The sequence below is a fragment of the Lepisma saccharinum genome, chromosome 22 (assembly GCF_977018435.1).
Source record: "Lepisma saccharinum chromosome 22, izLepSacc3.1, whole genome shotgun sequence".
Classification (NCBI taxonomy): domain Eukaryota; kingdom Metazoa; phylum Arthropoda; class Insecta; order Zygentoma; family Lepismatidae; genus Lepisma; species Lepisma saccharinum.
Genome location: NC_139250.1, coordinates 5,686,478 through 5,708,635, shown reverse-complemented (window position 1 = coordinate 5,708,635; position 22,158 = coordinate 5,686,478). Strand labels below are relative to the sequence as shown.

Below are 22,158 nucleotides of genomic sequence, written 5' to 3'. Positions count from 1 at the left end.
TGGCTCTTCCTTCCCATTTTTCCTTTCTGTTTTGCTTTTTTCTGTCTTCGTTTTTTTCTTTCTTTCTTTCTTTCCTTTTTGTCCATTCTTTCTCTTTTATCTTATTTCTTTTCGACTTTTCCCAGTTGCTTTCTTTCCCCTCTTCTTTCTCTCTTTTCCTTTTCTTTCTTTCCTTCTTCCCCTTCTCCTTCTTTTTCTTACTTTTCCCTTCTTTCTTTCTATTTTCCCTTTTTCTCTTTCCTTATTTATTTTTCTTTCATTATTCCATTCTTTTTTCTCTTTCTCTCTGTTTCTTTCCCTTGCTTCTTTCTTTCTCTTTTCCCTTTTTATTTTCCCCTTCTTTTCTCTTACTCTCATTTATTTATTTCCCTTTACTTTCCTTGCTCTTCTTTCTTTTTCATTCTCTTTCTCTTCTTCTGTTTCCCTATCTTTCTCTTTCCCTTACTTCTTTCTTTCCCTTTTCCCTTCTTTTTCTTTTCCTTCTTTTCTTTTCGCCTTCTTTTCTTTCTCTTCTTTAGTTATTTCCCTTTATTTTCCTTGCCCTTCTTTCTTTTCCATTATTTTTCACTTTCTCTTCTTTCTTTCTGTTTCCCTATCTTTCTCTTTCCCTTTTCCCTTCTTTTTCTTTTTCCTTCTTTTCTTTTCGCCTTATTTTCTCTTTTACTTCTTTATTTATTTCCCTTTATTTTCCTTTCCCTTCTTCCTTTTCCATTCTTTTCTCGTTCTCTTCTTTCTTTCTGTTTCCCTATCTTTCTCTTTCCCTTTGCTTCTTTCTTTCTCTTTTCCCTTCTTTTTCTTTTTCCTTTTCTTTTCGCCTTCTTTTCTCTTTCTCTTCTTTATTAACCTTTATTTTTCTTGCCCTTCTTTTTTTTCCATTCTTTTTCTCTTTCTCTTCTTTCTTTCTGTTTCCCTATCTTTCACTTTCCCTTGCTTCTTTCTTTCTCTTTTCCCTTATTTTTATTTTTCCTTCTTTTCTCTTTCTCTTCTTTATTTCTTTCCCTTTATTTTCCTTGCCCTTCTTTATTTTCCATTCTTTTTCTCTTTCTCTTCTTTCTTTCTGTTTCTCTGTCTTTTTGTTTCCCTTCCTTCTTTCTTTCTCTTTTCCCTTCTATTTCTTTTCTCTTCTTTTCTTTCCCCTTCTTTACTCTTCTTTATTTCTTTCCCTTTATTTTCCTTGCCCTTCTTTCTTTTCCATTATTTTCCTCTTTCTCATCTTTCTTTCTCTTTTCCTTCTTTCTCTTTTTCTCTCTATCTTTTCCTTCTTTCCCTTTTCTCTTTCTCATCTTTGATTCTCTCTTCCTACTTTCTCTTTTTCTTTCTCCTTCTTTCTATTTTTATATTCCTTTTCCTTTCTGTGTCACCTTCCTTCTCTCACTGCATTCTTTCTCTTCTTTCATTTCATTCACTCTTACATCTTCTCTTTACAATCTTCACTTCCCTTCCCCTTTCTCTTATTCTGTTTTTTTTGTCTTTCGGTCCTCTCCAATGGCGTAGCTGTGACGCTGTCGCCTTTTAAGCAAGAAGTCTTGGGTTTTGAAGTATAAGTCCACTTTATGTACAGTGGGATCCATGAGTATTACCGTGCAAATTGTCCATCACCATGTTCGTGCACTTTATTTGACCCAATAAGAGCTTCAAGAATTAAAAGAAAACTCAAAAACAAGCTGTTGACAACTCCAGCACCAGCATACATAAAATCCATCGCTTAAAAACACACAGGATGTAAGAGAAAAATTAATGAAAATAGTCATGGACAATTTGCACGGTAATACTCATGGATCCCAGTGTACAGATAGGCTATTCGGAACTGAGTCAAACATTTAAAACTGGATTAGAACCACTATGTGCCTCCATCTCGGCTCACCTTGGACCTCTTTCATTACAAGTCAACGTTATCAAGTAGCCGCAGTGTTGAGTCACCTAACAGGTTAATTTCAACATATCGAGGCCGAAACAACCAGCAGAACGTTATTAAGAAAACTCTTTTGCATTGATTTTGTCTACACACTATTTCTCCTATGAACAGTCTTTCAAGCATGCATCCCGAAACCACATTTAGAAGCAGATGTTTGGATTTGCAGCAGCCTCAAAGCAATGACCTTCGGCTCCGTGTGTGTGTGGTTTTTGCAGCTGCTAAAGGTGCAGAAAATGTTTGGATTTCGTTCGAATATTAGTTCTTTCATCCTTACGTAAATATTTCCTCGTAGATGTAAGTGCTGATTCGATGAACATACGTCGAGGACAGGGAAAACATACAGGGTTATTCAAAATAATTATCGGGATTTCAATATTTTTTTGCACGCAGGTCAGGAAACGTGGCATTTATAACCAAACTAATTGAAGGGGACGCTCTCAAAGTATACTTTCGAATTGGGCAGTGTCTTGTAGTGACGCAACTGGTCACTAGAAGGTAAGGTTTACAAGATGGCAGGTCACGGCGTAACTACTTTTCACTGCCTATTATGAAAGAATACTTTCAGTGTCTCTTCATGAATTGGCGAGGTTATAAATGCCACACGTTCCTGACCGCTATGTACAGATATCATGTAATGATTTCAATATGTCAATTTGCCTAGAGATCCCCACCCACCCCCCTCATCTCAATAAGTGTTGTAAATATACATTCTTCTCTGCAGTATCTAGAATAATAAATGTGTCATATTCTTACTTGTGCTTATCTTCTCAGTTTTAATGAAAAATCGTGAATTCTGTAAATAAATCAAGATTATGACCCACTTTTACAGGAGCAAAACATTCAGAAAAATCAAGCAAAATGATCTGAAAATACGCATGACTCTAGAGCCATCTATTGTTCATCACAGCAAACCATAGCTTAACATGGTGGCGATTTTTTAAAATCTATTTTGACTTCAAATTACTCACTAATGAGGTAAATTCGTTCAATATTGTAAAAAAAAACTATTTAATTATTATCATAAACTTTGTAATAAAATGCGTTAGAATGTGTTTTGGTTCTGGAAGGAAGAACTTTCCGTAAAGAAGGACGATATATCAGCATCATGATCACTGTTAAGGTTCAACATGGGAGCGGAGATGACAGCAAGGATTGAAGCCAAATGTGGTGCTCAGAAAATAATATTGAAACATCGGCAATCATTTTCAATAATCCTGTATATGCCAGGAGCGACATTAAATTATATTTAACCTCAAAGTTATTTGCACAAGATAACAATTGTTCGCATTTCTCCGAAGTGGTTTTGTGTGCGGTTATTTTCTTCCCTTCCCCTCTCATCTCGTGAGTCCGTCTTTGAAGATCCGCTGCCAGCATCCAGTCTGGATCATTTGGATTGGAGGAATGCGCGGACAAAGCGAGCAGAGAGGGGACGTCACAGACCTTCTACAGCATATCGAGCAGTTGTTTATTTCTTCAGGCCCCGCAATCCTCCCCGACAGTTCTATCTATTTTTAGATCTAGACGGTCCCGTATCTCGGGCATTGGGACGCGCTGGACCGCGTCAAAGGCTCGCCGGCCAGCTTATGATTCTAATAACAGGCCTTCATTCATAAGCTCGTCGTAAGGACCCGGGATGCGAGTCATAGGGGGGGCTTTCCCCAACCACTTGCCTTAGCATCAGTGGCAAACTAAGGTTAATTATCTTTTGATTTCTTGCAGGCACTTACACAACGGTGGTGAGGGGGGTTGATCTTTCCGGCAGACTCTTCCTCACCCTTGAGGCTGTATTCTTGCAGGTCAACGAGGCTCTGGCGTTTGCACCTGAAAGGTTTTGCTTTATCTCCATATGTGTTCGCTTTTTCATCCATATTTGTCCAGGGAAAACGCACGAAGTGAGTAACCAGCCGTTTGAAGCAGCGCGCACTGTTTTGCTCCGCCAGCTCGCTTTCTCCCTCTTTCCCCGTTATGCGCTGTCGTGCTCCATAGAGCGTACTCATCATTCATCCTTGCGATTAGCGCCGGCTTCTGTGTCGGAATGGTTAGCGTACCGCTTTGCGGAGGCAGAGGTCCCAGGTTTGAAATCTAGGTAAACATCGTCTTTGTCTCATCATCTATTTCATCATTCACCCTCACGGTTAACCCAAAATGTACAGACTGACGTAAATAACCATAATTAGAAGAAATGATAACAACATTTGCATTGTCTCCTCTCAAAATGAGAGATCTTTCCTGTAAAACATCTGCACTACCTGTTTGCACCTGAATCGAGAAGTGAGTGGCATCCGCTCCACGTAAAGTAAAAAAAAAATCATTTGTATACTTGGTATGCTTGTTTCATTATGTGATCACTGATCATGCTGTACATCAAAGCTGAAGCCTAACGCCACCTTATGCTCAGATATAATCGATTGATTGATTTGATTTATTTTACTTCGCCTTCTGACACTTTTCTGCCGCGAAAATGAGAATGAGTCGTGATAACGTATCAATCCATAAGATTATATTTTATTTAAAGCCTCTCTGATGATGAAATTGATTAAGGTACTCTCAGAAAGAACACCCATGCTCAGGCCGGGATTCGAACTCGGGACCCCACTTGCGTCGTAGCCCGATGTGCTAACCACTCCGCCTCAGAGGTCGGCTGCTTCCTTATCTATCCCCAGGGTTGATAAGGATCCAAGCTTTCTAAATAAATTCAATTCCGGTCCAAGAGAGAAAATAAGCAAGCGTAAATGGGTTCTGAACCGTAAAGAACATTTTTAACTGTAAAGTATTTCAATTCGGTCCAGGAACCTGTTTTAATGATAACACCATTAAGCCTTGTTTCCATGATATGAAAACTCAATATGCTGACCAAGGCAGAAATTTATTTTATTATAAAACATAAACTAAACGTAACGTTTCAACCTTCTAGCAAGGTCTTCTTCAGACTCTGAACCAAGTACAAATGTAACAAGGTACACAACAGGACGATATATATACACCAAAATTACTCCCCTCCAGACTGTTAGAAAGATATTCTGGAGCATTCTAGCAGGTGGCTTCCCCTTGTCGACTGTACTTTCACCTAAAAGGCTAAATATATTAGCTTCCATCTGGAATGTGGTTGAATTCTATCTCACGCTCCTTTTCCTTCATTCTTCTTCCTTCCTCTTTCTCTCTTGTCCTTTCCACTCTTTCTAACAACTTCTTCCATTCTTTGTTTAACTTCAGTCCCCCATTCCAGTTCATTGTGTCTTCTTCACCTTTCCTCTCTATTTCCTTGGCCTCCTTCCATTTTCTCACTAGTATTCTCTTCTCCCGTCCTATCTGCTTAACCTCATCCCACTCTATGTCATGTCCTGTTTCATACGTTTAGTTTATGTTTTATAATAAAATAAATTTCTGCCTTGGTCAGCATATTGAATTTTTTTAATGAAACAATATGCAACTTGGACAGAATTTAAATTGTTGCGAGAAAAAAGGTTCAGCTTCTGGAGTGGAATTCATTAAAATTTATGGGTTCCTGAACCTGTTTATCCCCCTTCATCTGTTGTTTTTCTCTTCTGAAACGAGAAGGCAGATGATATAAGTGTTGACGACCCGGAACAACCATAGTGTATCTCAATTCCGTCGGAGTCACGTGATGTATCCCGGGCAGATTGGGAGAACTTGTCATTCTTCTCGCCTTGTCAGACTCCCATAAAAGTAAGGAATGATGAACTTGTGATATGCGGACAGGATCGGTTCTTCTTCCTGGTTTCCAGCCTGATGTTCCCATTTTTTTCTTTTGAACACCAACGCACCTCATCAATTTTCCATGGATTTTCTCCCGAAGACATCCCTGCTTCATGACCTTTTGATACGAGGCCATTTTCTTTTTGTTCCCTCCGTTTTGGAAGAAAAGGTCAACGAAGATCAATGCCTTTATCCGCTCTTCTTTTCGGCTCTCTTCAGGGGCTGCTGCCGGGGTCGTATGGCTGGGTCACTTATCCTGGTAAACAAACTGGAACCGCAAACATTTAAGGAAGAAACGAGATCTCTTATGTTCCTGTATCACAAGAGACCCATTCTAGGATTGATCCATAATTACCATTTCTTCCCGTGACTTCTGGTCTCTGAGTCTACTCTGGTTAAGTTTTCATTACATCCCTGTGTCAAATCTTTATTTTCGTACAGTTTCTTCTCTTTGGTTTGTCAGGCGTTTTCTTTGTGATCAGTGATGTGCCGTAGACTATAAGTTTACGTCTACATGCGTTGTCTACACGTAATCTACGTCTAGATTACATTGGGTTGTAGTTTACATAGACTACGTAGACAATCTAAAGTGCACTAAAATTAATTTTCAAGGGTTTCATGAAAGGAAAGTGACATTTTCAACTATATTGGTTCCTAACGAAATAAAAAAGAATCCTATTTACAACAGATTTCTCTTCTAGTTTTTTTTTTACTTTTAACCACTGTTATTTTAAAGAGATTTACGAACGTTTCGGAGGGTGGCCTAGGCTCCACCGCGTCCGTCGGTTGGTGGAGCCTAGGCCACCTAGAATAATCCTCCAAGGCAACCATTTAGACACGCTACCCTGAAGACGGAGGCAGATGCAGCCTCCGAAACGTTGGTAAATCTCTTTTAAATAACAGTGGTTAAAAGTCCAAAAAAACTAGAATGAATAAATCACCACTGATTAGCTACAAAAAAAATCTCTTCTCTTCTATCATCAACTATGGAAGAATATAAATAGTATGCAAAAAACAACAACAGATGGCAGTCGTGAGGCAAAAGTGGTCTTTTCCCATAAAACACTAGAATATTTCCTATATTAGGTTTCTTCCTAGGTGAGAAATTGTTCGAATTTGGAAGAAAGAGTATGAAAATTTCTTCTCACACATCAGCAACTGATACGCAGTATAAGTTTCTTCTAATTCCACGGCGTCCTTTGCTAAATTATCACCTTTCGCCATGTTGTTTACATACATTACGTAATATAAGTGTATAAAATAGTCTACGTGTAGAATGTAGTCTATCGTTGTTTACGCGTAGACGCACATCACTGGTTGTAATCTTGATGTTCGTTTCCACAATTACAACTTGGCATCCTTGGGAGGCTGTTTTTCCTTCTCTCTCTCAATCTCTCTCTCTTTCATGCTTTCTCACGTACATTCACTTTCTTTCTCATTCTCGGCCTTCCCGGTGGCGCAGTGGTAGCGTCGTCGCCTTGTAATCAAGGGATCCCGCGTTCGATTCCCGGTGAAAACCTTAACCTTACTGTGTATAAAGTGGACTTAACACCAACTCAACCAATCAATCTTTCTCATTCTCAATCCCTCTTAATCATGTTCTCTTTCTCTCTTTCCTCTCTCACCCTTCCATCCTCTTATCCATCCACACGTTCAACGCTACTTCTCCCTTGATTGTGTACGTTTAGCTTGCAAACTACATTTGTCTTTGTCCAAACGTTAACCTTCACAGGTCCTGTTGGGATTTTGTCATCTTTTAGCCTTTGGACATATCCAATTACTGCAGACAACGGTGGTCCATCATACAGAGCTACGACGCCAGCGGTCCCGGGTTCGAATCTCGCTCTGGAGATGGGTGTTCTTTGTGAGTGTCCCTTCATGAATTCATCATGTCATCACTCATTTCCATCTTCGCGATTAGCCAAAGTGGCAGAAAAGCGACGCAAGTTACCCATCCATTTTAGTTTCTAAATGTTCCTCCGTACTCAATATGTGATTACGTAAGTCTATTAAACTATTGATAATATCTAAACAACAATGAAAGAAAACTACATGAAAATTCACGTCAATGCTCTAGAAGGAATTCTAAGGTGATGTAATGTTTCATATTTTGAAATATCCAAGAAGTTTTTTTGAATGGAGAGGAAAATTTGAAAAAATTCGCCCATTTGGATGCCAAATGTCCAGCCGAGCCTTAAACCCCTTCTTCCTCCGCGTCTAAAGCTCTGGTGTTTTACACAAGGATTGATAAACCCGTAAACGTTTAAACCCTTAAGAATATGATTATCTTTCTTTCATAACACTTTCTAGACGTTTCGTAACACGTGGTGCCGTTTTTTTTTTTTTTTGACTGTCACTATTATTATTATTTATTATTATTTCCATAATCATAAGACTTGCGTAGGGTTTCTTTTTCAAATTCAGCACTATAAGGCCACGAAGTATTGTGTGCAGACTCTGCTCGAAAATCTGGTGAATAGATGCATGACTGCTCATCATGCCATTCCATTTCATTAATTAAAGGCCAGTAAGTAATATCCTGGTTGTGAGGGTAATTAAACATTACGTTACATGTTATCAGTTGAAGCTCATGAGATATTAGATGCATGGCTTTGATTACAAGGGTAGTGTAGCGTTCCGTTATTCATATGTTTAACGTCACAAGGTTGTAGCTGCGTCACTACTCGCAGGGTTAGTGTATTTTTCCATTTCATCAATATAGGATCATGATTTGATAGATGCTTAGGTCTGGCCGTAGATGCAGTCTAGTCTTTTGTTCCATTTCATCAATGTAAGGTTATGACTAATGTTGGGCGATATATCATCCAGACGATATATCGTCACGATATATATATATATATAAAGGGATAGAATAAGCAAGAGTGCCAAAAGGGCGGATAAACAAAAATGGCGTAGGAGACAGTAAACACTTACCACAATTGAAGAAAAGTTTATAGTCTATAGCCTCATTGTTACATGTAGGTAGAAAGTATGGAATTAATTTTAAGCGTGTTTTTTTTAAAAAAAAATCGATTTTAATATAAAAAATCCGATTTAAATAAACAATCAACCAAAAATATTTTTAATACTCTCTTGTAATTGATAAAAATCAACCTTTCATTTGAAAAGCGAAATTTATTTCAGGCAGTTTTTAAAATAATTGTACGGTTATTCTATAGTTGTTTTTTTTGCCGGCCCCCGTAGCGGAGTGGTTATCACATCGCGCTACAACGCCAGGTGTCCCGGGTTCGAATCCTGGCCTGGACATGGATGTTCGTTTGTTTCATTACTCATCCCATCTTTGCAAATTAGCCAAAAGTGGCACAAAAAGCGAAGTAAAACAAAGCAAATCACATAAATCATTTTTTAAATATTTTTTTAGTCGTCAACTTCCGAGCGCTAGTCATGACTTAATGGCTCTGGTTGTAGACCTACTCCGTTCTATTTCATCAATAATACATGCATGGCAAAGGCTAGTCTATTGGAGACCCGCTCTGTATCATCAGTTCAAGGCCACGGCGTAAGCCATACAGAAGACGTCAGAGAAACTTAGAAGGGTGTCCATGTTGTTATCCCACAAGTATTCGGTTGCAAAACACGTGCCGTTCCGGAAGTTTTCCCGGAAACTCCTTATTGTCTCTGAGGTTTTCGACCTCACGCCTCTCCCATTGGCCACCATCCACTTTGCGTGACCACCCGGCGCCATCAATTATTGATGAGCAATCGAGAAGTTCTTTTTTCGTCTCCCGTTCGCTTTCTGAAATTTTCATGACGTCTTCGCGGGAAACGGTTATCCTTTTCGGATGAAAACGCTTTATAGTTTCTCATTTGAATGTTTCAGACCATTCCGGTGAGTGTCTGCAAGGCGTTTTACGGACCAAGTTGGCACGCGTTGCGACATGAACACGTGGGTTCGGGCACCAATTTAGAAAAGGGGATCGTAAAGATTTTGTCTGGTCAAGCCCATAATTTCGATTCTTTAATCTCCGTCACATTTCTATCATCTTCTATCTTCTTCTTCTATATATATATATATATATATATATATATATATATATATATATATATAACTGGATGTATGTGTGTGTGTGTGGGTGAGTGTGTATGTTTGTTTGTTCCGGCATAACTCTCGAACGCCTCGAGCAATTTCAACCAAACTTGGTACACTTATCACTTGCAATCTGGAAAGAATACTTTGGAGGTAAGACACCCCTGGCACTCCTAGGGACAGGGTGAGAAGGAGTGACATGTAAAAATAATCGAAAACCACCGATATTAAATTCCGCACAAACAGACATCCGTGACTCTATGCAATCCGCACAACGATAGTGTTTCTCGGGTTGTCTAACATTCAGGCTGTGTTGCGAATGGAATCCATAGTTTTCGTGACAATCCCAATGCGGTTCAACTTCACGTTAATCACCTATCGGCATGGAGAGGGCGAGAGGGGGTGAGGAATGAAATGCCAAAATGACCTAGATTAGTGTCGAATCCATAGTTTTCGAAGTCGCTAAGCTAATTGGTGACATTCACGATCACATTTAAAATTAGTTACATTTTACACTATAGTTAGAATTCATTATTTTCCTGTCTAATACAAGATCGGGATAAATAAATACCCGGGCAACGCCAGGTAATCAGCTAGTTTTTAATAATCGTCGCTCTCTATGCCCCGTCCCAACTATCTCTGGAGTAAGGTCGCGGATAACGGCAGAGAAGGCGCAGAAATCGAGTGGGCAGAGCGAAGCACCACACGCTGTTGTAAAGACTGGTAACTTAAGTCGCTTACCCCTTTCCACGAATTCCCGTTTCTCTCACTGTTCATTGGTGGATCCGAGCCGTCTCGCGTCACTTCTTGCGCATAGACATGTTCTCGTTCGCCTGGTCTACAGTTAGCTGGTACACGGTTGTAGTGTATCGTTTAGTTTCATTTCATTAATAAAAGGTCACGAAGAAATATTCTGTTTATAAGGAGAGTTACGTGTTCTTGTCGAGGTTAGTGTATTTTTCCATTTCATCGATATAAGGTCACGACTTATACTGCGTTTGTTACAACCTGTCCCGCTTCCCGCGCATGCTGATCACTGGCTTTTCTAGCAGAAACTACGCGGCATTGCCGCTGCAGACCGCGTGAACTCCGCGATGTGGAAAGCCGAAGCTGTGAATAAAATACGCGGAAATGCACAAATATACACAATTTCCCTTCCTGAATGTTCCAGCTAAGATGACACAAACAAATATCACCAGAATAAATTCCATCCTGGATACTTTAAAACACACACTAATCAGCACCACTCTTACAAAACAAGCTTCTTCAACAAGACACAAACAAAACACGTGAGTTAGACGCAACGTGGCAACAGCGTCTACGTAAGCGCCTCTCTTCTGCCTTCCATTCGCTCCTCGCTGCCCAGCAGACGACTTTTTCATCGTTTCTCATTGGCACCGAAACTGTCGCGCCATCGCTAGCGCGGGAAACGGGACAGGTTCTAACCAACGCGATATAGTACAGGGTGGGCCAAAAGTCAGGTGACAGCATTGTCATAGGAAAGGCTGGTGTGTTGGAGGTTCACTTTGGCCACGTGTGATATTTGAGGGGTGGGGCAAACCCAAGGACACACATGTGACAACCCCGGGCGCCATCTTGGAATCTGCCATCTTGAACGCAACTTAGGTTTCTTAAATGGAACCATAGGCATGTGACATATGATTTCCAATTGTTTTTTCGTCAGGAGTTCAATGCCGCAAACCGTTTTGTCCTATCGTGAACCTTTTCCTAATTATGGCCTGTCTTTCCCCCTGTGTGTCTCCTCACAACACATGCTCGAAATGACCACCCTCGTGCACAATTGTTTGTGCCACACGACTCTTCCAGTCCTCATGCACAGCCAGCAATGTCTCCGGACGCACAGCAGCACAGGCAATCACAATCCGCTGCATCAGATGCTGTAAATTCTGGATTTTCACGGCGTAAACCATGGCCTTGAGGTGGCCCCACAGGTAGAACTCGAGAGGCATGAGGTCCGGTGACCGTGGTGGCCATTCTACCGGTCCCCGACGCCCGATCCACTTCCCAGGGAACTGCTGGTCCAGGCAGTGCCGTACACAATGTCCGTAGTGGGGAGGGGCTCCATCCTGCTGGAAGACCGTTGGGTATGAACCGTCCTCCGACAAAACCGACGGAAAAATCTCCTCATCCAGCAGTCGTTGGTAGAGGTCGGCATTCAGCGTGCCGAAGATAAACAATGGGCCAATGATCCTCGTGCCAAAAATACCACACCATACCATAACCTTCTCGGAACCAACGATCCGCGATGGATCAATCCAGTGTGGGTTGTTGTTACTCCAGTAACGGTGATTTTGTTTGTTCACTTCTCAGTTTACGTAAAAAAGTGCCTCATCGGAGAACAGCACCTGCAAGGGGGAATCCGGGTTGATCTCCAGTTCCTTCGTCGCCCATTCGGCAAACTGTACCCGACGGTCAGGATCGTCCTCTGTCAGATGCTGGTGCATCTGAATTTTGTATGGATGCCACTTGTTAACGGCAAGTATCCTCCGTATGGACTTTCGGCTAACTCCGGATTCAAGGGCGATACGTCTGGTGCTACGTTGGGGGCTTTTGGAGAAGGATGCGAGGACAGCAACAGTGGTTGCCTCATCTGTTGACGTTTTCGGGCGACCACTGCGTGCTTTATCGGCCACAGATCCCGTCTTTCGGAATCTGCTGATGCGTTTGGCCACACCATTGTGGGAAATGGGCTCCCTATCGGGGTGTAATGCATTAAACTCTGCACCCACCACACGCGAGCTCCGATTTCCACACATGAGGATGATCTCCACAGTTGTCAGCACCATTATTCAGTCGGTGATACCTGCAAAGATAAAACAGGCCATAATTAGGAAAATGTTCACGATAGGACAAAACGGTTTGCGGCATTGAACTCCTGACGAAAAAACAATTGGAAATCATATGTCACATGCCTATGGTTCCATTTAAGAAACCTAAGTTGCGTTCAAGATGGCGGATTCCAAGATGGCGCCCTGGGTTGTCACATGTGTCCTTGGGTTTGCCCCTCCCCCCAAACATCATATTTGGTCAAAGTGGACCTCCAACACACCAGCCTTTCCTATGACAATGCTGTCACCTGACTTTTGGCCCACCCTGTAGATGCATTTCTCGGGCCGCAGCCGTAGTATATCGTTCCGTTCTTGGTATGCATCCCTAACGTCCCGATTAGCCAAAAGTACCAGAAGAGCGACGCTCAGTAGGACTAATGTCACTAAAAAACTTAGATATATTAGCACTTAATGCGACTGGGATATAAATATTTTGACTTCTAACATTTTCATGTTATTCTCATATCTTCGACGAAGCAACGATTCATACTTCACGTAACTTCCAAATATTATTCGAGGAAAATAGTTGAATGTTCACCCCCTCCCCCCACACACACAAACACTTCTTCATTGTGTTTCATGTTTAGTTTCTAGCCAGCCTTGATGCTGTCGGGAAGTATTTGCAAAGGTATATTTCTTTAACTACTATCTACGTGATGCGATCTTCAGTTGTTATTCCTAGATATTGTTACTTGTAACCAGTGATGTGCCGTAGACTATAAGTTTACGTCTACATGCGTTGTCTACGCGTAATCTACGCGTAGATTACATAAGTTTGTAGTTTACATGGACTACGTAGACAATCTAAAGTGCACTAAAATTAATATTCAAGGGTTTCATGAAAGGAAAGTGACATTTTCAACTATATTGGTTCCTAACGAAATGAAAAGAACCCTATTTACAACAAAATTTCTCTTCTATTACCAACTATGGAGGAAGATAAATAGTATGCAAAAAACAACAACAGATGGCAGTCGTGAGGCAAGAGTGGTCTTTTCCCCATAAAACACTAGAATATTTCCTATATTAGGTTTCTTCCTAGGTGAGAAATTGTTCGAATTTGGAAGGGAGCTTATGAAAAGTTTTCCTCACAGATCAGCAACTAATACGCAGCATAATTTTGTTTTACTTCCATGGCGCCCTTTGCTAAGTTATCACCTTTCGCCATGTTGTTTACATAGATTACGTAATCTACGTGTATAAAATAGTCTACGTGTAGAATGTAGACTATCGTTGTTTACGCGTAGACGCACATCACTGCTTGTAACTCTTCATCCAAATGACGCAGGAATATTACGCTACATAGTATTCGACTCACCAGTGCATCCCATAATTGTTCTCTTGGTATCGTATCAAAAGCTGCTCTCAGATCCAGGAAGTCCACATAAGCTTCTATTTCCTCATTTAATGCCTTTTCAATTACTTGCCGCACTGTAAACATATGATCCTATGTCTGACGATTCTTTTTAAATGCAGCTTGCTCTGCTTCAAGTCTGTTTTCCTCTTCATTTCGTAATTTCATTTCCAGAATTCTCGTGTAGACCTTCATAGCTACTGATTACAGGCATATAGCTCTGTAATTTTCTCCTTTAAGCGAATCCGTTTACGAATTTTTATCTCTTTTCGAAAAACAGCTATGATATTCCAAAATCTGTAACATTACATATCCTTAGAATTACTCCTAGAGCATTCACGTGTGGTGTGCATTCGCTGTTGTCTAGGTATTTGCAATACTTTCGTGGCTTGATAATCCTATAAAGGAGAGGAAAATTAGAAGAAAACTGCCCTTCCGTCGGCGAAGGCTAAAAGTCGCAACCCACGGCCGTCACTACAAACAATATTTCACGTTGAGGTGGCGTGGGGGAGACAAGGTCACGTAAGTTAAAATGACGTAAGGAACAGCTGATCTACCAAAGTTATTTATTTCTGGGCCCGAGATATTCCACGCGATATTCCCTCGGATAAAAATGTAAGGTTGCATTTGCGTGTCTGCTCGCGAATGCTGTCGATGTTGCTGTAGACATATTTCCTCCTGGATTCTTTATAGGGTGAACCGCTGTGTCCAGATATTATACAGAAACACATAATTCGCCCGCGCGAAAGAGGTTATCGTGCAGCCAGGTAATTGTATGCCTAGTGTAAGAGTCCAAATTTAGTAAATGGATTCGCTCTCGAAGCCGTTCGTGTTTGTCTCAGGGTCGATTTCAGTGTTGCCACCAGAGAGAAAGTGGTGAGATAACCTACGGACGAATTGCGGGTGATAAAGGTGTAATATGGTTAAGAAGGAACGAAACAACTGCTAACAGGATTAAGCGAGGAATTAGTCTACTACTTGTCAAGAACAGCGAAACACCTGCTAAGAAAATTAAGCGTGAAAGCCGTCTACAACATGGAAAGAAGAGCGAGAGATATCGCTGCTAAGAGGAATAAGCGCGAGAGCAGTCTACATGTGACAAATAGTGAAAGAAACAACTGCTGAGAGGATTAAGCGCGAAAGCAGTCTACAACATGGAAAGAAAAGCGAAAGAAACAACTGCTAAGAGGATTGAGTGCGAGAAGAGTCTACAACATATGACGAAGAGTGAAACAAAACAACTGCTGAGAGGTTTAAACGCGAAAGCAGTCTAAAACATATGAAGAAGAGTGAAAGAGTCACCTGCTGAGAGGATTAAGCGCGAAAGATGTCTACAACATGTGACGAATAGTGAAAGAAACAACTACTGAGAGAATTAAACGCGAAAGCAGTCTACAACATGTGACGAAGAGTGAAACAAAACAACTGCTGAGAGGATTTAGCGCAAGAGCAGTCTACAACATGTGTCGAAGAGTGAAACAAACAACTGCTGAGAGGATTTAGCGCAAGAGCAGTCTACAACATGTGACGAAGAGTGAAACAAAACAACTGCTGAGAGGATTTAGCGCAAAAGCAGTCTAACGGCGAAGAGTGAAACAAAACAACTGCTGAGAGGATTTAGCGCAAGAGCAGTCTACAACATGTGTCGAAGAGTGAAACAAACAACTGCTGAGAGGATTTAGCGCAAGAGCAGTCTACAACATGTGACGAAGAGTGAAACAAAACAACTGCTGAGAGGATTTAGCGCAAAAGCAGTCTAACGGCGAAGAGTGAAACAAAACAACTGCTGAGAGGATTTAGCCCAAGAGCAGTCTACAACATGTGTCGAAGAGTGATACAAACAACTGCTGAGAGGATTTAGCGCAAGAGCAGTCTACAACATGTGACGAAGAGTGAAACAAAGCAACTGCTGAGAGGATTAAGCGCGAAAGCAGTCTACAACATGGAAAGAAAAGCGAAAGAAACAACTGCTAAGAGGATTGAGTGCGAGAAGAGTCTACAACATATGACGAAGAGTGAAACAAAACAACTGCTGAGAGGTTTAAACGCGAAAGCAGTCTAAAACATATGAAGAAGAGTGAAAGAGTCACCTGCTGAGAGGATTAAGCGCGAAAGATGTCTACAACATGTGACGAATAGTGAAAGAAACAACTACTGAGAGAATTAAACGCGAAAGCAGTCTACAACATGTGACGAAGAGTGAAACAAAACAACTGCTGAGAGGATTTAGCGCAAGAGCAGTCTACAACATGTGTCGAAGAGTGAAACAAACAACTGCTGAGAGGATTTAGCGCAAGAGCAGTCTACAACATGTGACGAAGAGTGAAACAAAACAACTGCTGAGAGGATTTAGCGCAAAAGCAGTCTAACGGCGAAGAGTGAAACAAAACAACTGCTGAGAGGATTTAGCGCAAGAGCAGTCTACAACATGTGTCGAAGAGTGAAACAAACAACTGCTGAGAGGATTTAGCGCAAGAGCAGTCTACAACATGTGACGAAGAGTGAAACAAAACAACTGCTGAGAGGATTTAGCGCAAAAGCAGTCTAACGGCGAAGAGTGAAACAAAACAACTGCTGAGAGGATTTAGCCCAAGAGCAGTCTACAACATGTGTCGAAGAGTGATACAAACAACTGCTGAGAGGATTTAGCGCAAGAGCAGTCTACAACATGTGACGAAGAGTGAAACAAAGCAACTGCTGAGAGGATTTAGCGCAAAAGCAGTCTAACGGCGAAGAGTGAAACAAAACAACTGCTGAGAGGATTTAGCGCAAGAGCAGTCTACAACATGTGTCGAAGAGTGAAACAAACAACTGCTGAGAGGATTTAGCGCAAGAGCAGTCTACAACATGTGACGAAGAGTGAAACAAAACAACTGCTGAGAGGATTTAGCGCAAAAGCAGTCTAACGGCGAAGAGTGAAACAAAACAACTGCTGAGAGGATTTAGCGCAAGAGCAGTCTACAACATGTGTCGAAGAGTGAAACAAACAACTGCTGAGAGGATTTAGCGCAAGAGCAGTCTACAACATGTGACGAAGAGTGAAACAAAACAACTGCTGAAAGGATTTAGCGCAAAAGCAGTCTAACGGCGAAGAGTGAAACAAAACAACTGCTGAGAGGATTTAGCGCAAGAGCAGTCTACAGCATGTGTCGAAGAGTGAAACAAACAACTGCTGAGAGGATTTAGCGCAAGAGCAGTCTACAACACGTGACGAAGAGTGAAACAAAACAACTGCTGAGAGGATTTAGCGCAAGAGCAGTCTACAACATGTGTCGAAGAGTGAAACAAACAACTGCTGAGAGGATTTAGCGCAAGAGCAGTCTACAACATGTGGCGAAGAGTGAAACAAACAACTGCTGAGAGGAGTAAGCGAGAAAGCAGTCTACAATATATGAAGATGAGCGTAAGAATGAACTGCTAACTTGATTAAGTGCGACAGCAATACTTCTACTGACCCGTTGTATTTTTTAAAGAACAATTTGCGCATAGACATTAATTTACAAAACGGGAAAATGAACACGAGAACGTGCGTCCTGTAATAGTTTGAGCTGCTCACAACCTTGCGAAGATCGGCTGACATATTATACTTCAATTCATTTTCTTCATTTCCACAGTGCATAAATTGCACTCAAGATTAATTGACAATTTTTATATTGACAACATACGTATATATACTTATAAATCCCAAGCTTATATTTTTGTTCATGGATAGCAGCACAAACAAATAACTTTGATATCATGGATAGGATAAAAGTGTAAAATATGAATTGTATAATTTATCGAGAGATTGATTAATATTATTTACTGAATTCTAAGATATAATATAAGGGATGTTACTCAGTGTGAAAATAAGACATAATTTGTAATAATTATTCAACTTAGCGAGTGAAATCTATATTTTTTTATACTTAGTTGACCGATAGCATGGTTTAACCGAGAGGAGCCGTAACAGCTATCCCAACTTATTTGCTTACGGACACGAAATCAATTGAGGCTTGACCTGTTTTCTCCCCCAAGTCTTCATTTGTTATTAACAAGGCAGGCTAATTGCCACCTTGGCTCCTCATAGCGTGGTCCAAAATAGAACGATATTGATCTATCCCTTCCACACCTCTTGGCCGACAGGTATTAGATTGGCATGTACCTGCGAGGAAAGCAAACAATTCTCAGACAATGCTTTCTCCCGAACCTTGAACGAAGTTGCACGTGGGGTTGGTGCCATGACGTCCGGTCCGGTGTCCAATGTTCTACGCCTAATTGATGAGTATAGTAAAAATAAGCATAGGTTAATTCTCGTCATAATCCTCTAGAAGAGAGTTTCTTGTTTGATGTTACAGTTTTCTTTAGCAGCACTGGCAGGGTATCCCAGGTCTTGACAAGGGTGATGGGCAAGAGATAAAGGTGCAAATAGGGCACATATAAGGAGTTGAAATGTAGCAGTGTCGTTCGTTAAATCTTGTAACAGTCAGTTGCTAAAGGGGAGATCCTAGGTTGGTCATCCGGAGACTAGCTGAATCCAAGTGTGTAGACCAACAACAAAAAAGTTAACATGCAAAGACAATTAGATAAATACATTGTCCAGTGCGTCTACACTCTGTCCCGGAAGTCTGTGGAACAAGGGTTCGCATAACGGTAGAGAAGCAGAGAAAGCGTGGCTTGTAGCTGCAGCCGTGGTTTTTCCTCCATACACTCACTTTCCCTCTCGTGCGTACATTAGTCGTTAGTCAAGCCCTCTGAAGTCACTAGTTGCGCATACTTGTTTTCCTTCAATTTCTCCAGAGATGTACTACTTAGAAATTTTAACAAAAAATTGTATCTCCTGGGTGTGCCTAAAGGAGATTTCACACCGAAGCGACAAGCAACAGGCGGCACGTGTCGCTTTAATATTTCACCAATCGACGCAGGCTTGCTACGGTATGAAACGTTGCTGTTTATTGACTGGCTCCCAAGCGGCATGTGTCGCATGTTGCTTCAGTGTGAAATCTCCCTCACACTCTACGCTGAAAGAAACTAAACACCGTCAACGTCAACAGTGTTTCAATGGTAACAGATGCCGTTGCAGTATCGCTAACAGAGACAGTAATACACAGATTAAACAGCAAGAGCGGAAAACCAGGCGAAACCAGGACTGGCTTGGTAGCTCAGTTGGTAGAGCAATGACAAGACTTGACTGAGTCTTGGTCGAGTCTACATTTTTCGCTGAAATTTTAACGTAGTACATCTCATGGTGTGCCAAATTAGAGGGTGATCTTTGAAGATATATGTGCCACTTCCTTTGGAGACATGAAGTGAGTGACTCTTTTGTTTCTTATCTTTGCAGAGGAGGATGCAGCAACGGGGCGATGAGAGCGAGTCGGGCGGAGGATGAGGGCGACCACGCCCACCTCCACCACCCAGCCGATGGTGGGCGACACAGCAGAGAACAAGGATACCGGCCCTCTGTCAGGAAAGGACGGGGAAGGAGGGGTGAATTTTGGTGGTGTCCGGTGGGAGGTGGGACTGCCGGATCTTCCCGGTTCAGCCTTCGAAATGGACGACGAGACCAAAGAGGAGGGCGGCAAGGAGGTCCGGTACGCGCACTTCCCACCAGCGCTGCCGGCGCCACCGATGCCGATGCAGAGGGCACACTCCAGGTCAATGTCCTCCTTACCTCCGGAACCGTTCATGATCATGAGGAGCAAGGCACTCAACCGGCGGGTGAGCATCAATGTCGGTGGTGTCAAGCACGAGGTTCTCTGGAGGACGTTGGAACGGCTACCGCATACCCGCCTAGGTAGACTGCGGGACTGCAACACCCACGAGGCGATCATGGAACTGTGCGACGATTATTCTTTGATCGACAACGAATACTTCTTTGACCGGCATCCGAAATCCTTCAGTTCCATCCTGAATTTCTATCGCACCGGGAAACTCCACCTAGTGGACGAAATGTGTGTCTTAGCGTTCAGTGACGACCTCGAGTATTGGGGCGTCGACGAGCTGTACCTGGAGTCGTGCTGCCAGCATAAGTACCACCAGCGCAAGGAGCATGTGCACGAGGAGATGAGGAAGGAAGCAGAATCCCTCAGGCAGAGAGAAGAGGAAGAGTTCGGTGAAGGGAAGTGTGCGCAGTACCAAAAGTTCCTCTGGGATCTCTTGGAGAAACCGACAACATCCATTGCTGCCCGGGTGAGTAATATCCTGTAATACACTAGCAATTTCCACTAAGAGAAGTTGGTCTCCAAGCTTGTATATGGAAAGTGTACCATGTTAAGAGATACGAGAATCTTGATACTCTACCTCTTATCCAGATTAGCTCGCAGATTGGCCACTGAATTATCAGGTAGGTAATGAAGTCAATATCGTTGTGAGTAAGACGGATACCTTGCATCGACAAAAATCTATGGGGTACCAACTACCTGAGTTCTGCAGAAATTTCCAAGCTTTCGAAAGCTACCCTCACTCTTATCTTCAGGAATCCAGAGCGACGGTGACATTCGATAAGTTGGAAACATTTTCAGAACTTACCAATTACCTACCTCTTTCTCTTCCAATACTCTGGATCATTCGCCATACAAAAAGCATTGATACATTTATAGAGATCAATCTTCACAAACATTACAGATAAATCAGCAGATCGTAAGGATTTTCCTGTACCGTGAATTCAAGATGATTTCCTAAAAACAGGCGATATCTTGTTGAAAAAAAGTCAATTTATCAATACATTTCTGCACGTGCACACTTAAGAGTTCAATCCAACTGGTTCATGATTTATAGAACAGTTCACCAGAGCCATCTGTTGAACGTGCTCGTAACCAATTCATTGAACCTGCCTGTCTTGTTTGCGAAATATCAGTATCAATGGCAGCTAAAGTGGAGAAACTGCCACGCAGTATTTGAATGCATCAGCGATTGCATTTCCGTATTACTTTGTTGAATATGCTAATACCTACTGTTAATTTAGATCAACAGCCATGGGCGTTACTGGAAAAGAGGTCATAGTGTCACGATTCTGTTAAATCTAAGTTTTAATGATATATTAATTTCGTTTATGATTAGTTCTGTTTGCACCTAGTACTACATATTTAGAATACGGCGGCTATGAACAATCAATCTAACAACACCTATTCTATTACCACCGGAATTTGTGGGAAAGGATATGCTGCGTTCAAACTGTTTGCGTGATACGTGGAGAATGTTCGAAGGGTCATGCATGTAAATACCATGAAATAATATGCGTATCTTTCACAACTCTGTCTTCGCCATTCACTTAAGTTTAACTTCGACACAGCAAGCATGAGTGTATCTAAAACGTGATTGGTCCATCGGAAACATTGATGGCAACGGCCAATGAAAATCTATTATGTTAAATGCGTAGATTACAGTGTAGCCTTCAATAAGAGCACAAGTACATTTTAAGTATGTCCTCGTCTGATTGGGTGTTCCACGTGGCTTGTGATGTAATGATCAATCATTAATTAATACTAGAGCCAATAGGCAACTGATGCAAAACTAGAAAGGAACCTACAGCTGGGTTGGTATCAGGAATTCGAGCTTCGATATTTATTGGCATTACTGTTCCGACTTGCCTCGATGTGTGAAGAAGTCAAGACCACAAATATTAAGTAGAATAGAGTTGGATTCGTCTAGGATAGACCGAATTTCATCTAGAAGTGCTTGGTGTATCATTTCGTACAACTGGCTGCTTAAGCTATATTTTGTCCTATTCTTTATATGGATTACATTACATCGCATAACACTCTTTATGGATAGGACTTTTGATTGATTAAATTCTGGGTGCGTCAGTACTTAGGCTATTTTGCACCCGTCACGTGATACGGGGTCCAGCCCCTTACCATAACTAAAATAACATAACTGTAATGTCGCATAAGTAAAATCTTAAAAGATTCTGACTTCGGTTAAAGCTGAGGCTGTAAAGGGGCACTCAGCACACATAAGGACAAAAGATACAGGACAACACACAGAATTATAGTGGTCATAGAGCCAGTCGCCAGAGCCTCGTTAGTCTGCACAAAGCCGTCCAGAGTGTACTACGTGGAAGTGAGGTTGACAATTGGGTGTGCTACGTGGAAGGTCATCCCTTACACCCCTACTCCCAATAGGATTGCTACTGTACTGCACCAACCTTGGTATCTACTGCAACACCTATTAGTGTTCTCGTGTACTGAATCCAAGATCTTGGCTATCTCACTATGTCACGTGGTTCTAGGCTATGAATAGAAATAAATTTACCAACTCCTAACAAATCAGGTTGCCAACTCATAAGAAATCAGGT

The 22,158-nt window shown here is 41.6% G+C and overlaps 1 protein-coding gene across 4 annotated transcripts in view; it reads left to right on the top strand.

Annotated features, from left to right (window-relative positions):
* Shab (potassium voltage-gated channel shaker cognate b) overlaps positions 1-22,158 on the top strand; it is a 307,081-nt gene that overhangs the window by 183,792 nt on the left and 101,131 nt on the right. For all 4 annotated transcript variants that reach the window (XM_083143980.1, XM_083143979.1, XM_083143978.1 and 1 more), the window contains exon 2: positions 19,204-20,051. In XM_083143980.1, coding sequence (XP_083000106.1) covers positions 19,248-20,051 — 804 coding nt within the window. In that variant the 5' untranslated portion in view covers positions 19,204-19,247. The remainder of the gene's footprint in view (positions 1-19,203; positions 20,052-22,158) is intronic.